The sequence below is a fragment of the Trichosurus vulpecula genome, chromosome 1 (genome assembly GCF_011100635.1).
Source record: "Trichosurus vulpecula isolate mTriVul1 chromosome 1, mTriVul1.pri, whole genome shotgun sequence".
NCBI classification, from domain to species: domain Eukaryota; kingdom Metazoa; phylum Chordata; class Mammalia; order Diprotodontia; family Phalangeridae; genus Trichosurus; species Trichosurus vulpecula.
Window position 1 is genome coordinate 119,666,182 of NC_050573.1, and position 14,316 is coordinate 119,680,497.

Sequence of the window (14,316 nt, forward strand, 5' to 3'; positions counted from 1 at the left end):
GTGTTGTTTCTTCTTTGCCTTGTATAAGGCCTATTTTTCAACACCTCATGATTCTATGAAATTTAAATGGATTCTATGAAATAATATTTAAACTGATTCCATGAAATCATATTTAAATACTTGAGTAGATCTGTTCCCATTAGACTATGAGCACCTTGAGAGTAGAAATTATCTTTTGTCTTTTTCTGTTTATCTAGCACTTAGCACAATGCCTGCCTTGCACATAGTAAGCATTTAATAAACACTTATTAACTAACTGACTTAACTGTTCTACAAACAAGACCCTCTATCTCTTGGCTCTGAGTATTTTCTCTGATTGTCTCCTATGCTGGGAACACTCTTGTTCCTCTGCTCCACCTACCGATCTCTCTGGCTTCTCTTAAGTCTCAGCTAAAATCTCATCTTTTCCTGAAAGCTTTCCTCAACCCAGTATTTTCACATTGCCAATTATTTCCCATCAATCCTGTACATATCTTGCTTTGTATATATTTGCTCGCATGTTTTCTCCCCCATTCGATTTTAAGCTCCTTGAGGGTAGGGACTGTCTTTTGTCTCTTTGCATATCTTCAGTACTTAGCACAGTACCTAGCATATATTGAGTACTTTATAAATATTTATTGATTGACTGACTTACTACATAATATTTTAAAGTATTCATACTGGGGGCGAAAGACAAAAATTCTAAATATTATCCTTGCTTATGATATTAATGCTTTAGGTTTTATTCTATTAGCTATCTGAAAAAGGTAAGGCGTAAAGACACCTAAAGACAGAAAGACTTTTAAGTTTTGTTTTTCCTTTTTCAAGCTTGCTGAGAAGCAAAGTCCTGTGTTTTCCATATTAACATTGTACTATTGTTGCTTTATAATAGTGAGACATGGGGCACCTCAGCCTCTGTAGAACTAAGAATGAATTATCACACAGAGGGTGATGGGTGCGTGTTGGTTGTTGTCCTTCCTTCTCGAAGAGGATCAAAATGACATCACTATGTTAGAACTGTGTCTGACTGTGATTGAGCAGACCAATAGGAGCTCAGAATGCTGTACTACAGGTTGGGCACAAATAGTCCATGTAAACTTTTGGGGTGGATTCTCTAAATTTGCACATCTCATGTTTCTTTTGAACTACTTCAATTCTGCTTGCTCTTGGAGCATAACACCTTCTCTGATGTGGGCACACCGTGCTGAGCAATCCTGTGCAGTGTCTCCCATGTCACGCAATCAATTCCAAAGTTCTTAAGAGAGACCTTGAGAGTGTCCTTGTATCGCTTCTTCTGACTACCACATAAATGCTTGCCCTGTGTGAGTTCTCCATAAAATAGTCTAGAAGGCTCAGTGGATAGAGTACTAGGGCTGGAGTCAGGAAGACTGAGGTTCAAATACAGCCTCTGACATACAGTAGCTGTGTGACCCTGGGCAAGTCACTTAACCCTGTTTGCCTCAGTTTCCTCATCTGCACAATTATCTGGAGAAGGAAATGGCCAATCACTCTAGTATCTTTGCCAAGAAAATCCTAAATGGGTTTAGAGTCAGACATGACTGAACGAAAACACATTGAGTATAAACTGAGGAATATACCCAACAAGGACTCCAAAGAAAAACAGTAGTAAAGGATATTATCAAGGAATTCTACGATAGAAAGAGGAAAAGAAGGGCTGGTCATACAGAAAGATTGATTGAGGGTTGACAAGGGAATGGATGGCAATAGTGTTCCACTGGTAACCTTTTGATGCTCAAAAGTGAAAGAAAGGCCTCCAGAACATTGGGTGGCAATCCTTTAGGAAGATACGGGCAAGAGTTACACAGGATGGTTAGGAATGGATGGGTTTGACTCTGTATTTCTAGAAGTAACTCCAAAATCTATCAGCCAGTGAATAAATATTTATTAAGTGCCTACTATGTGCCAGGCACTCTGCTAAGGTGCTGGGAATAAAAAAAAAGGCAAAAGAAGCTCCCTCTTCTCAAAGAGCTTAAGGTCCAATAGAAACAGATCTACTTAATTATTTAAATATAATTTCATAGATTTATAGAATTTTAGAGTTGCGAGGTGTTGAAAAACAGGTAAAGGTAACAGATAAAGAAGAAACACAATTTAATCACTTTTTTGTAGATAAAATGATGGTGTATTTAGAAAACCCTAAAAAGTCAACTAAAATTAATATAATTAATAATCAGCAGAGTTTCAAGATATAAAAGTAAATCATCATCATTTTTATATTTCCAATAAAACCCAGCAGGAAGAAAAAGAGAAATGCCATTTAAAATAACTAGAGAATATGTAAAATACTTGTGATTCTACCTTCCAAAATACACATAGACACTATATGAACCCAATTACTAAACATTGTGGAAATAAAAACAGATCTAAAAAACTAGAGAAATATTAGTTGCTCATGGGTAGGACAAGCCAATATAATAAAAATGACAGTACTGCCTAAATTATTGTTGTTATTGTTTATCCTTCATTCTTGAAGAGAATCAATGACATCACAAGGGTGATGTCTTGTCTTGCTCATGAATTGAATTTAAGGAGGCAGAGCTAAACAAAATTATCAGCCTCTTCTCTCCTCTAGAGTCATTGGAGTCCAGTGGCAAGACAAAAGTCAAGATGACTGGCGATAGTCCATCACTACCTAAATTAATTTATCTATTCAGGGCCATACCACTCAAACTACCAAAGGATTACTTTCTAGAACTATGAAGAAAAACAATGGCATTTTTTTAGAAAAATAAAAAGTAAAGAATCTTAAGAGAAACAGTGAAAAAAGTAGAAAGGAGGTAGTCTAGCAAAACCAGATCCAGAAACTCTATCACAAAGCTGTAATAATCAAACAATTTCATACTAGGTAAGAAATAAGCTGATGAGTAGGGTAGATTAGGTATAAAGCATACAGAGGCAAATGAAACTAGTAGCCTAGTATTCACTAAACTCAAAGACCCCCTTACTGAGCTAATGACAGTTTTTGACAAAAAACACTGGGAAAACTGGACAGCAGTTTGGCAAGAATTAGATTTAGACAGACACCTCATATCGTATACAAAGCTCCAAATGTGAAGGGAAGGAATTAGATGACTACAAGTCATAGTTTGAGCCCGAGGCTCAGAAAGGTTAGAAGACTTCTTTAAATAACACAGCTAGTGGCCACACAAAACTGGAGCCTTGATACCCTGGTTAAAAATTCAGTGCTTATTTGGAAATAGCTTCAGTCGGCATCAACCAGGTAACTCTTTACCATGGAAGCAATGAAAACAATCTAGTTATTTCCTTATCTTTCAGGTCTGTGCTACTATTCTGTCCCCCATGTATCCTTCACCAAACACAGGCACATGCGTATACACACACACACACACACACACACACACACACACACACACCCCAATAAAAAATGAAGTCATCATTGAGTTCAAGGACCTTACATTCCTGGATCACACCTCTTCCATGCGTCAGAGCTTCCAGTATTTGACAATGGCTATCATGTGCCTCTTACGTTTGATCCTCATGGCATGTGCATACACACACACACACACAGACACACACATACACACACACACACACACACACACACACAGAGCACATGCACAGCCCACCTTGTAACCTTAAAATAAGAATTGATAGTAGCAAAAGAGATATCCAGATTAAAAAGGATCTGGATAGCTTAAGTAGTATTTTTTTTTGATCCAGGAGTGTAAGGTCCTTGAACTCTAAGATGACTTCATTTTTTATTGTTGCATTCCCAGCACCTAGCATATGGGAGGCATACAGTAGGTATTAAATAACTGTTGGTAATTGATTTTTTCTGTCTCTACAAATAAGTTTAGCTGTACATCAATCCTTAAATGTGCTTTCACAATCATGAAATCTAGACTTTATTTTTCTCTCAAACCTTTACAGTTGCAAAACAAAGGGAAGTTTTCTAATGTTGACATTAGAAATGAGAAGGATACTTGTAATCACTAAGATGGCAACTAGTGACTACTGCAAAACAAGAAAGAACTTTGATGAAACAAATAAACCATATGAGATGGATTGCCCAAAGAAATAGCACAGCCAAAAGACAACTGACCTTCTGCTGGTGGAGAGGGCTTACTTCCATTTCCTTTGTCAACAACCTTGACTTTGGGTTTAGGCTCTTTTCTTTTTTCTAGATCTTTAACTGAAAGAAATATGAATAAATATATTAATTGTTCTAGCCTCTGATACTTAGAAATTATCAAAAGTATCAGGTATAATAGCTGTAATGACAATAATAGCTAGCATTTGGTTTTCAAAGGATTTTACATATGTTAACTCATAAAATCTTCACAACAATCCTGTAAGGTAAAATCTACATTTTATAAAACTTTCAAAAAAGTTGACATTTGACATTGGTAGGAGGGGGTCTCCTCACCAGAAGTTCCACTATTTAAATCAGGCCTGGAGAAAACCAAAAAAAATTGTAAAATATCTGAAATAAAATAGTCATTTTAGATCAACTACTCCAACCTTTCATTTTACAAATGAGGAAATTAGAACCCTGAGAGGTGAGGGGACTTGTCCCAAGTTACCATAGAACCTACTTCTTCTGATCTACATCCTGGGTTCTTTCAATTCTAGCAGGAGCCCAATTGTTTTCTTTTTACTCTTACTTTCTCTATTGACAAACTATTGGTTTGATGTTGGTTTTTACTGCCTTCAGGACAAAACACATTCAAGTTCCCTAGCTTCTTCACAGTCTTTAGTCTCCTCGATCACATTTGACTGTCATTTTGTTCATTTGCAGAGTCGGAATAACTGAACTTCAGTTGGAAGGCACCTCAAAGAATTTACGGGAACAAGATTCCCCTCTACATCATGTCTTCCATGTGGACTTGAAGACCCCAGTGATGGTGAACTCACTACCTTCTGAGGGGATAGCTCTAATTACTAGGAAGTTTTTGCTGACATCAATCTGATATTGTCTCCTTGCAGCTTTTACCCACTGTTCCTAGTTCTGACTTCTAGGACCGAATAGGACAAGTTTGCTTCCTCTTCCATGTGTCAGTCCTTCCAATATTTGACAATAGCTATCATGTGCCTCTTACGTTTGATCCTCATAAGGCATAAATCAGAGGCCCTCAGCCAAACTGGTTGACCTACCCTTGGAACTCTCCAGCTTATTAAGGTCCTCCCTAAAATGTGATGCTCAGAACTGAAGATAATATTCTAGATGTGGTCTGACAAGGTCAGAGTTCAGTGAGACCACCACCTCTCAATCCTAGATACTGTCTCTTTTAATGCATCCAAAGATCCATTAGCTTTCCTGGATGCTTTACCACATAAAGTTTCAAAAAGTTGACATTTTACATTGGTAAATACTATTCATTCATTGAGACTCTAGTTTGTTTAAACTCCTAAATCTTTTTCAGACATACTTCTACCTATCTTGTGAACAAGACGGAGGTAAGTAAACTAGAAAATAATACAATTAGTTCAACTTAGAAGTGATCGAAAATGGCCAGAACCAAAGAGTTGTCATCAAATGGTTCAATGTGACTTGAGAGTGGGTCTCCTGGAGAATCCCCAAGGAATCTGTGCTTGACTCTTTGCTGTTTAACACTTTTATCAATGTCTTAGCTAATCGATAAGCTTATCAGATTTCCAAATGACAAAAAGCTGAGCATAACAAATATTCTGGATGAGAGAATCAGGATCCACAAAGCTTATCAGAAAAGCTTATCAGATTTCCAAATGACAAAATCTGAGAAGGATAACAAATATACTAGATGAAAGAATCAGGATCCACAAAGATATTGACAGGCTAGAATGGAGGTGTCAATCATGAAGCCGCTGGGAGGCATGAAGACTACAACACTGCCAAGTTTGGCTCAAACCACATCAAAATATAATTAGAGAACATTTAAGAAAATAAATATAAATGCAATAAAATGGATAATATTAATGTGTTTTTCTAAGTCAATATGTAGTCTGAAGGGAGCCTTACGAATGATTTAGTGGACCCTGGTTCTATTTGAGTTTGAGACCATTGGGCTAGAACTAGGGTATGAGCCTAAATAAGATGCAATTTAACAGTGATAAGTATAATCCTATACTTCCAGGGGATAAGACCTGCAATTTCATTAACATAGGGAGCACCAGTGAGGAAACTTCTCCCAATAGAGATTGTCCCCTACTCTGCAACTTAAAATTTTGGAGAATTTCCTATGGCACTAAGAGATTATATGACTTTCCTAGGGTCACACATCCATTAGGTATCAGACGGGGTAATCTAAGCCAGATTTTCTTGCCTCAGTTACCACCTCTCTTTCCAGCACCAAGCCAGTTCAGAAAAATCAATTTCACAAGTAGAGAATGAGAGACATGTGATTAGGCAGCAATTCCTCTTTTCTAACATAGAATTCTGAGATATTACAATATCATTGTATTTCTCTTATTTCTCTTCCTATTCTGACTCTCTCCATTTTTTGTTATGGTTATAATGCATATGGTCACAGTTGCAGGCATGTTATAGTGAGATAATCAATGGGCTTGGAGTTAGGTGTCCTGGATTTGGATCAAAGTTGTGACTCTTACTTGTTATGTGACCCATTGCAAACTCTTTTGCTTACCCCTTAAATATGGGTAGTCCATAAAGGTCTGTCCTCAGTCCTCTCCTTTCTATATATTCCTTTCCTCAGTCATCTCAAAACTAGGGCCACTGGATGGACATTACAGGAAAGTAGATTTCAAATCAACACATGGTGGGAGGAGAATCCTGGCAATTAAAGCTATCCATAAATGGAATGGACTGCCACTGGAGACTACTGAATTCCCCTCACTTACTGTGAGGTCTTTAAGGGGAGGCTGGATAACCACTTGCCAAGGATGTTGTAGATAGGATGTATGCTTGGAGTAAGAGTTGGACCAGATGCTTTAAGAGTTCCCTCTCTATTCTGCAATTCTATGATTTTTACCCTCATTTTCCTTGGTTCAACCATGAAGATTTCTTGGGGAACTGATGACAGGCCATGGCAATATCTTGCTGTGAAAAAAGAGAGTATGGAAATGCAGAATGGAAAAGTAAACTTTCTAAGCAAACTTGTTTTTCTTTCATTATTGAAAGTTGTTATTCGGGTAAAACTAATCTTTCACATTGGCCAACAAAAATATGTTACAGCTAACAAAATAGCACACTTAAATATAATTTATCTAATTATTCACTGAGGCCATTTGCTCCTTGATTTTTCCAGCTTAGCAGAGCAAGCTGAAAACAACTCATATTTCTATTAAGTACTTTGAGCAAGACCCCATTTGGAAAGAGTTTTAATGCTAACCGTGGTCTCTTAGGCTGCCCAGTCATTGAGATGTTTCAAAGTTGATCTAAGAGCTTACCTTTAGACTGGCCATTAACTAGTCATCAATCTAAACCCACTTCCCTGCTTCTCACCATCTATTTAAGAAAGTGCTTTCCTTCAATCCTAATGGACTCTCAAAAGCTTTTTTAAAAAACAGTGAAATAGAAAGCTAACAAAAATGAGACAGAAGACTGATTTATTTTGAAGGGGAGAAAATGGTTCCAGAGGTATCAAACATTTTGAGTCTGAAAAGAATGTATTTTTTAAAACAGTTATGTGATCGGCTGACTGGTGGATTGATCATTATCAAGGAGCTCAACAATGTATTATTATTATTAATAAACTCAATGGGATGCTATCTCTAATTAATAATTATCATCACAATAATTATACGCCAGTGGATCTGTGATATCATCGGTATCTGTATATTCCTTCTAAGGGAATTCCCCATTGTGCTGAGCACAAAGAACCTATGCCTGTCCATCTGGTGTGGCTCTTGTCCATGTCCTCCTATAAATTTGCTACCAAAAAAATCATCCAACGTGCCAAAGGTGCCTCATCATGGTGCCTCTGAGCTCTCAAAGTCTGTGCCTGTGGAATGCAGAATCCTGGCAAATCCTGATACGCTTAAAGTCTTTGAATATGGTCTCCATCTGAGAAGCAGCATAACTAAGGGCAGAAAGGCTGAAAATCAGTCATTTGGACATTTGATGAGGGTTAAATCAAAAAAGGAGTATGCCATTATAAAGGAACATCTGCCCTTTCTTACTCAAAAGGAGAGAAATCAGAGTAATGAATGATAAAAACATAATTATAGCACCCACAGGTCCCAATCTGAGAGGTTGGAAACCCTTTCATTTTAAATTAAAAGCCCTCTACTTTAGCAATCGAGTAGAAGGTATAGAGTTTCCTACCCCTTTCTCTTGTTTCTGTGCACAATGTACAACATTCTCAAGATATGCAGAAGGAAACACACAGCAGGATCATATTTACTTAATTTACATAATTTACTTAGTTGTGAGCTCCTTGAAGATGAGGATGATGTCTTATCTATGCCAGCACCTAGCACAGGGCACTTGTATGTAGCAAGTCTTTAACTTAATCAAGCATTTCATTTACTTATTAAGCACTAATTAATTAGAGTAAGCATTTTTGAACCAGACAACAATGAACAAATGAAGAAAGGAATTCCTGGCTGCATGCCTAGGTAGCATTTAAGCCAGAATTCAAATTCAGTGCTTAATGATGGCTAAATACATACTTCTGAATTGGCCTTGGGCGGGTTTACTTTCTTTGTCTTTATCAAATGCAATAAGTTGTACTGAATAGTGCTGGTCTGGCAAAAGACCTTGAATGATGGCTTTATTTGCACTGTTCTGAAGAGTCAGCTGGTTGGTTTTTCCACCTAGAATAAAACAGAAAGATATGTACTGTTGAAAAGTAGATATTAAGAGAATTTTATTTGATAACATATGGACATCCAAGATTTTAAATAATGAATTTTTTTTAAAAAATCTGAATAATTACTCACACATCCCATTTAATTTGACCTTATAATTCTTGACATGAAACCTAATTTGACCTATTCTTGCAATATTAATAGCACGTATTTATATTTTGCTTTATGGTTATGATGGACCATCCTGACATAAGACCATGGCTGAGAGGTCATGTTGTAGAACACAGCAATGAATTTGGAGTCAGGAGATCTGGGTTCAAATCCAAGCTCAGATATTTACTAGCTATATGACCACGGGCAAAATCTGAGCCTGTTTCCTCATTTGTAAAAAGCATTATCTACAAGAGCTGTTATGAAAAAGGTTCTTTATAGAATAGAGGACTATATAAAAATGGAATTTATGATTACTACTAGCTATTATAAAAATGGGCAAATTCTCTGAGCCCATCTCCTCATCAGTAAAATGGGCATAATGCTTGTATTGTTAAATCCGAAGAGCGATTGTGAGGAAATGGCTTAAAGAGCTCTCTAAATGTCAGTTTGTCACTAGTTCATTTGATCCTCACAGCAGTGTGAGGCAGGTAGTGCCAACATTATTATCCCCATTTGACAAATGGATTAAAGAGTTTCAGAATTGCCACAACAATCTAGACAATGGGGATGAAAGCAGACCTGTAAAAAGTTGTTTTTGTACAAAATCTTTCATCCCTGCATGCTGTCAGCTCAGCACGCTATAGAAATACATTTCCTTATAAGAAGGGAAGACGGAAAACACTCTATCAGCAATTTAATTCTGAATGGAAAGAATTTTTTTCTAATTCTTAAAACCGAAGAGGAGTCTAGGCCCCAGAGGTGTAATATTCCATGCTGTCATTCTATTTTAGTACCTACGAAGTAAGCCAAAACATCCTGATTCATGAAGCAATTTAAACATCTTCAATCCTCTCCCTGGCTTGAGACCTTGAAGAACAGCAGGCAAGATTCTCTCTGTTGCCTGGCCACTTTCAAAGTGAATATGCAGCCAAGCATTGCAGTTTCTGGTCTATGATCCCTGTTATGGGGCAGGAAGGCTGGTGGATCCTCTTGAGTTTAGGAGTTCTGAGGTACAGTAGGGCTAAAGCTGATTGGGTATCTTCAAGAAGTCTAGCACCAACATGGTGAGCCTCTAGAAGTAGAGGTAAATTGACCCAGGTCAGATTGACCCAGAACAGGTCAAAGCTTCTATACTGATCAGCAGTGGTCTCAGGCCAACAATAAATGGCTTCTACCTGGGCAAAAGAAGATCCAGTCTTTTGGGGGAAAAAATGAACACGTATCTTTTTTTAAAAGACCATTATAACACTATCAAACAAGTCTGACAGCTATAGCCTTCCTGACAACTCCAGCAATTTCAAAATTTCCAATAGAATCTCAGTCTTCTCCAATCTACTGTTTTTTTTCATAGGAAGCATCATCTCCACTGATGTTTATAAATAATCAGTCTATAACTTGTAGTCTTATAGAGTTGTCTGGGGCTGAAAGAGACTAGGTGTTCTTATAGCTAGTGTCAGAGGTCTTCCCACTATCCATTATAATGCATCATTGCTCTTTAAATTTTTAATTTTGTCGTCTTCATTTCTAAACACGTTCCTTCCCATTTCTCTACCTAAAAAGTCATCCTTTGCTTACAAAATTACTAAAGATAATAAATACTACAATAATAATGATAATAACCTAAAAGCATTTCAGTCAAACTAACCAACACATCAACTGAACCTGATAGTAAATACAATGTTCCATATCTAGTCCTCTACCTCCAAAAAGAAAGGAAGTACACTTTCTTGCCTCTTCAAGTACTAGCTTGTTCATTACAATGTCATAATGCTTCAGTTACCTCTTTGTTGTTGTTCTTTCTGTTTACATTCTCATAGTCTTTGTGTATATTATTTTCCCAGTTGTGCTTACTTTATTTTTCATCAGTTCAAATGTCTTCCCATACTTTTCTGAAATCTGTGTATTTGTCATTTCTAAACTGCACAGTAATATTCTAGTACATTCACCCATCATACTGTGTTTAGTTATTTCCCAATTGATGGGCTTCTATCTACTTTGTTTTGAGCTCTTCTCTGCTACAAAAAGTGCTGCTATGAATATTTCTGCTTTTGATGTCTTTAGCACTAGCAGTGGCATTTCTAGATCAAAAGGAATCAATATTTTGTCACTTTCTTGCATAATTCCAAATTGTTTTCCAGAATAGTTACAATTCATAGTTCAACCAACACTATATTAGTATATTTACCCTTCTGACAGCCTCTCCAATATTGAATATTTTGATCCATCTTTTTGTCATCTTTGCTAATCTGCTGGATGCAGGGTAAAATCTCAGGCTTGTTTTGATGTGAAAATTTGGAATATTGGAAATTTGGAATCAGATTTCACATGTTTCACATTGTTAATAGTTTTCAATTCTTCTGAGAACTGTTTGTATAAATCCCATGGGCACTGTCTCTAGATCTTATATACTTGTTCTATAGGTATCTCAGATATGAGACCTTTCTCTCAGATACCTCATGCAATGATTTTCCCCCAATCGATAGCTTCCCTTTTTATCATAATCACATTTTTTCAGGTAAAAGCTTTTTAAATTTCACATAATCATGGAAAATAAAAATCATGAAAGATAAATTTTCTTCTGCTGAAAAACAAAAATTATTGTGAAAGATAAAAAATGTTATCCTTTGTGATCACCTCTATCCCTTGTTTGGTCAAGAACTCTCCCCTGGCCACACATGTGAAAGGTGACTGATCTGATTCTCTTCTATTTTTTTAAGGTGTAACCTTTAAGATTTAAGTTGCATATACACTTTGAGTTTATTGTGATATATGGTGTAAGACACTGACCTGAGCCCAATTTCTGCCAAACTACTGTCTCTCTTTTATGTGACTTAGTGGGAAAGGACAGATAGATCAGGGCAATTAGTCACATGCCCTATATGTTTGTTCTATCACAATTTAAATCCACTAAGTAAAAAAAAGTGTCTTTCTCTATACCCAACCAAGCATGTGATGCTCTGACAGCATCCAACAAGTGTCAGAGTTGGAAATATCTCAGTATTAAGGATTAACTGCTGAAAGAAGAAGCCAAGTTACATCAAGCTCTTCCTACCACCTCTTGTCAAAACAGAATTATGTGAGGGGAAAGCCAAGTGGAAATACACATCTGGAGAAAACACTTACCTATAGTAAGACTGACACCATATAAAATCACTTTGCCCCTTTGTACCTTATTACTCTCTCTTCTCCATCCCAAATGGGTATGTGTCCCTCCATGCACATACATATATACATAGGCACATACACAAACACACACATACATCTTTCCAATATACAGTTCACCTTTTTATATAACGTTGTTTGTATTACAATTCTTTATAAGAATTGTAAAAAATCTCTTACTAAAATCTCAAAAAAACCCAAACCAATACATCAGTTCAACAAGTAAATAGCTACTACTACTACTATTGTGATTACTATTACTAAAATTTCATTTGGACACAGGGATAGAAAGTGTAATGTCTGAGCTCTTACTCAATCTTAGTTTTGTCAGGAAAAAAAATTATTTAGTAATAGGCTTTTCTACTTGAAATGAAATCCATATACAACAGTGAGTACTCAAAACAAAGAAAGTCCTTCCCTCACTCACCTCCCACCTTGATACCACCCACCCCACACCAGCCTTGGGTTGGCAGCCAATCTTCCAGAGGGTTCAGGTGGCCCACTGCTTTCAATCAGGCCAGCCATGCAGGTGGTCTACGAGTACAGTAACTGAACTGTATGTTTCCCATTTCAGTGGGCCAAAACTTCATCCTGTCACACATTCTGCAGGCCAAGAGAATTCTTACTAGACTGGAAATCTGGCCCAAGGAGAATTATCAAAACATTGTCAACCATAATGGTCCATAAAAGGGGAAATTACTGCCCTCGCTGGAGAAAAAGTTTTCAAGCTTTAAGGATAAAAAGTACTTAAAGACTAATTTTTAAGTAATATTTTCAATTTCCTGCATGAAATCATTTTCTTACTCACTATAAAATTTTAATTTGAGATTTTTTTACCTGAATTTGGAGTCACAAGAAGTTTGTATCCACCAAATTTCCCTTTGGGAGCTTTCCATGCGATCTGTATACTGTCATGAGATAATATGGTATATCTTAATCTTGTTGGTGGAGCCACTGTAAAGGAAAACAAAATCTTTTAGAGAACATATTAAGGTATATAAATTTTCTTTTTATTGAAAAACTAAAGCAAAGCTGACACTTTTACATACAGGGTGTTTGACAGCACACCAAAAAAAAATGTGAGTTAAAGTATTAACTTGTTAGTTTGCCAAAGTAACATTAAACCGAGAGCTACATGATTTTCCCTGAAGACATACAACAAAAAGCAAACAGACAAATGAGTTGGAGGGCAATGTCTGGCTTAATAAACAAAGTGAATCAAGCCAAATCTTCTTTTGTTGACTTATGAGGATAGTTTTCTCTTGCTTGATTGACTCAAAGATCTTATCATTACATTATGCTGCATTTGGACCTGCGACCATCTGCAGTCACTTTGCAATAATAAAACCATAGAAATCATTATCAGGTACATAAAAATGTAATGACTAGGTAAAGGGTAACTTGCAGTTAAGGCCTAAATATCCATAAATGGGGCTATGGCCCACAAATGGCACTGTGATTATAGCCCTGCTATGAATTACACTGAAAAGTTTCCATTTTGCCCCAAATCATAGGATATATGTTGAATATATATGTTTAATGACAGTTACTGCAGATAGCTGGTGTGAGATAGCTACCCACTCTCTCTAGGGGCTTTAATACTTCTCACCTAGGTGTGTCAACACCTACTCACTCTTTAGATGGGTTCACTCATGCCAACCAGCCCTCGCCCTGGCAGGTCTAGATTCAAAGAGACAGACCACCTATAAAGTTACACTTCTACTCTCTTATTAGTGTCCTAGGGTAACCCTGTTCATGGGAAATAGACCCCCCCCCATTCAACACTACAGCTCTTGAGCTCTTGATGCATTTCTATTTATACAACCAAATGGCTACTTACAATGTAAAGTGCTAGCAAGATGTGTTGTATTTACAGAAGTACTGCTTGCATCATGACACTTCTTAAACATTACTATTTACTTAACAACGGGGCAAACTAAAGAATGGTAATATTATAGATCCTTGTATATTAAAGTAAATACATAAATAATAAAATATATCACAATATACCTATAAACTAGAGTTTCACTCTCCCACTCAGAATACTGTATAAACTCATCAAACTGGCTACTTCTGACCTATACAAACCCAGTCAGTTATTCACTCCTCTTTCTCCTGCACTGTCTAATCAGACCAGAGTTAACAGCAACATAGCTCAGACTGATCCTTTATACAGAAATTCCCAAACTAATTTGGCCTCTGCCCCCTTTTAAAAAAATTATTCCTTACCCCCCTGTAAATTTACTTTCTCTAATCCTTTAATGTTTTTTTTGGAAATTTGCATCATTTCAA

General features: G+C 36.7%; 1 protein-coding gene across 2 annotated transcripts in view; it reads right to left on the bottom strand.

The window, feature by feature from the left end:
• COL14A1 (collagen type XIV alpha 1 chain) overlaps positions 1 to 14,316 on the bottom strand; it is a 254,847-nt gene that overhangs the window by 205,630 nt on the left and 34,901 nt on the right. For both annotated transcript variants that reach the window (XM_036760560.1, XM_036760567.1), the window contains exons 3-5: positions 12,862 to 12,978; positions 8,572 to 8,715; positions 4,064 to 4,153 (exon numbers count right to left, since the gene is read on the bottom strand). In XM_036760560.1, the coding sequence (XP_036616455.1) occupies positions 4,064 to 4,153; positions 8,572 to 8,715; positions 12,862 to 12,978 (351 nt within the window). The remainder of the gene's footprint in view (positions 1 to 4,063; positions 4,154 to 8,571; positions 8,716 to 12,861; positions 12,979 to 14,316) is intronic.